Below are 3,478 nucleotides of genomic sequence, written 5' to 3'. Positions count from 1 at the left end.
ATATTGTCAACCAATATGACCTAGTCTGGTAAAAAGACCCACAGTACATATATTCCCAAACCCATTTAATCAGACAAGAAGACCTGCAATATTTCTTCTTTAGAATATTTCAATTAAACTCATGCACTCAAAATCATCAATATTATACTTTCTGGTCTCAAATTATAAGCAGAAAACTTTTTTCTGTTGTATTAGCTTGTTTAAAAAATTAATGTCACTTTTTTTAGATGAAAAAACCCAAACAGCTTATATACCAAAACAAAAAATTTATTCAATGAAATAGTCTCCATTCTTATCAATGATGCTTTTCCATCTTACAATCAAGTTGTTAATGCCCTGATTAAAGAAATCAATTGGCTTGAAGCAAAAAAACATGTCAATGTCCTCTTTAACACCTTCCATATTTGCATATGTTTTCCCATTAAGATGGTGTTGCAGCGAACGAAAAATATGGTAATCTGATAGTGTCACATCTAGAGAATATGGTGGGTGGGGGAGAACTTCCCAACTAAACTCCATAATTTTGTGTTGCGTCAAACGTGCCACATGTGGACATACATTGTCGTGGAGGAGAACACCTTTCCGAGTGAAGGGCATTTCTGATGAAAGGCTTGATTTAATGTTCCAGTTGCTGACTATAGATTTCTGCATTGACAGTTCACCATGGATTGAGGAGTTTGAAATGAATTACTCCTTTGATGTCCCACCAAATGTCAAGCATCACTTTCTACAGATGATGTCCAGGTTTTGGGTCAGAAGTGGTTTTTGTCTAGGACTGAGCCATTGCTTTTAGCATTTAATATTCTCATAGAGAATCCGTTTTTCATCACCGGTGCCAATTCTGTCCAAAAATGGTTCACGTGCATTACACGCCAGAAGAGATGAAGCAACATTCACATGTTGGATATGATGATCATTGGAGAGTTCGTGAGGCACCAAAACACCTTCTTTGTGGAGTTTTCCCATATTCCTTAAACATTTACTTATTGTTTCATGAAAGACATGCAATTTCAGAGCCACTTCACAAGTGTGTTGCCTTGGGTTAGACTCAACAAGCGTCTTCAGAGCATCACTATCAATTCTAACATGTCGGCCCCCTGTCATCACAGATTTTAAGGCTCAAGTCACCTGAACAAAATTTGCTGAACCATCATTGACACTTACGAACGTTCAAAACATTTAACATATTTGATATTATTTGTGGCTACAGCGGCGTTGTTTCTCTTCTTGTATTCAAACAGCATTACATGCCGAAGGTGTGTCTTGTCATGTGCCATCCCTATAAGGGATTAGAGTACACTAAACTTTAAGCGTTATATAGGCTACACTAATGTGACATTTAGGCAGTTCATTTAACTATTATACATGATGTATGTTTTTGGTAGGAATTAGGTCATCAAGAAATTAATGTCGTGTTTTGGAACACTTTCATTAACCACTTCTAATCAGACTAATGAACTGACTGAAGTTTAATACTGAACAGTCTTGTTTCTTCTGTCCAACAAGAATGTTTGGCATGCTCTCTTTTCATAGTGTTAGCAATTATGCATTTTATAAAATATTAAATGTTACACTCACAGTTAGATAATGTGTATTTAACCATTCCTTAATAGGACTATGCTTGTATATGAAACTTAGTTAAAATCTTAAATCATATCTTCTGATAGAATTTATTTAAATCTTACTTACTTACATTATTGTACTTAATTCAAACATCTCCTATGCAATAACTCTAATATTAATATTATTATACGTATTGTTTGCACATACCACAAGAGGGCGAGCCAAACCTTGCACAGTCATAAATTATAAATCTAAAGCAATCCGTATCTTACAATATACAAGAACTAGTATAACCACGAACTGAAGAAGTGTTACTAATAGTAATACTACTACTAGTAGTAGGAATACCAATTTGCTGTTTGTCAGTCACTGTCAGACCTTGGATTAATCAGATTTATTATAAATAATTTATCATATATACATACAGACAAATACAATATTAAACTGGTACGAATTATAAATTAGTAGTTATTGTTTTTAGATACAATAAAATGTATAATATAAAAACAGCTCGAACCTCTGAGGAAAGGAAAATGACCACTTATGACGTCGTACCATACTTCGATTCTTCCCTATCGATGCCATCGCCATAAACAAATATGAGCAACTAATCGCCACCTTTCGGAATATTTGAGTTTAAAATATATTATTATTATTATTTAACTGGCAATATTATAAAAATTCACATTGTGTAATAACATTTCAATAAGGAAGGGGTTGCACATAAAATTTACTATAGGATGTAATATTTATTTTATTACTATTATTTTATTTTATACTGTATATAGTTTAACAGCATAAACATAATGCTATGTCACAATTTATGTTTATAACTGAATTTATTGTCGTTCGCGTTGCTAGTTTTCATTCGCTCCAGTAGAAATTGTATTTTTCTTCTTTTGTGAATAGAGTTGAAAGCTAAATACAACTAAAGATTCAAGAGTTTTGTTCTTATTATCTGAAGCCAATCGTATATGTTCAGAATTCGATCTATCCATTTTCTCTTCAAAGCGTTAGCCTATTTTTCTTTTAATTTGTTTATCTTATAAGCCATGATTAATATAGAGAATTACAACGACAAAACAAGTTTAATAGTTTTAGATTTTAACATATGTATGCATATTTAATATTCTTACCCCAAATTCACAACTTCAGTATGCCAAGATCCTAGAAATTTAGTGATCAATTTTCACATCAGCAGATCCGGTAGTATTAATTTTTTGACTATTGATTGTGTAATTAAACTTGGGTCTATAGGGTATAAAAAAAAGTTGACCTGTCCTGACGAATGTAAACTTGGCCAGAAACTTAAATATTTCAAAGCAAACAAGAATCAGAAATATTTGAATAAGAACAATAAGAGACAAAGTGCACAAGATGGCCTTTACAGAAAGTTTGAACAAAGGGGACAATGAATGACCTTCATTAACATTTGAATCACCATGACGATAGTGACTATTGCTTCCGAAGCAACTTTCTTCTTCTACTTTTTTTGAAACATTCTTTTCCTGACATCTTTCTTTCGGTAAATATCCATCGTGGCCACAATCACATTAACTGCATTTATTGCACTTGGAACATAACTTTGCAGCAGCAATAAATTTGAAAATACTGGTCAAATGAAGGGCAAAGAATGCTGAATAACTTCCCCAGTTAAGACGTTTGCTAATATTTTATACTCACAAAATGGAAGCCCTAATCCACACCTATCGTTCTAACATAATTTTAGTAAGTTAGAATATTTTCCGCATGATAAATTTGGGTCTGGTTAAGTCACATACACTTATGCCTAAATAATTAACGAAAAAGCATGTAGTTCTGGACACTAGGAAAACTATTCGTAGTGTGTTATAAAATAATTAAAATGTAAGGGTATTATCATCAATAAAATTAATTTTCTACAAGTTTTTTTTAA

The 3,478-nt window shown here is 32.4% G+C and overlaps 1 protein-coding gene across 1 annotated transcript in view; it reads right to left on the bottom strand.

Annotated features, from left to right (window-relative positions):
* The window catches only part of LOC106459889 (ER membrane protein complex subunit 4-like), a 15,310-nt gene extending 13,142 nt beyond the window's left edge, over positions 1-2,168 (bottom strand). Inside the window, exon 1 of the mRNA XM_013919560.2 lies at positions 2,081-2,168. Within this exon, the coding sequence (XP_013775014.1) occupies positions 2,081-2,154 (74 nt within the window). The 5' untranslated portion in view covers positions 2,155-2,168. The remainder of the gene's footprint in view (positions 1-2,080) is intronic.
* Positions 2,169-3,478: the final 1,310 nt, after the last annotated feature.

This window comes from Limulus polyphemus, unplaced genomic scaffold, assembly GCF_000517525.1.
Source record: "Limulus polyphemus unplaced genomic scaffold, Limulus_polyphemus-2.1.2 Scaffold675, whole genome shotgun sequence".
In the NCBI taxonomy this organism is placed as follows: domain Eukaryota; kingdom Metazoa; phylum Arthropoda; class Merostomata; order Xiphosura; family Limulidae; genus Limulus; species Limulus polyphemus.
Note: the sequence above shows the minus strand (reverse complement) of the source record. Positions and strands in the feature narration are given on the sequence as shown.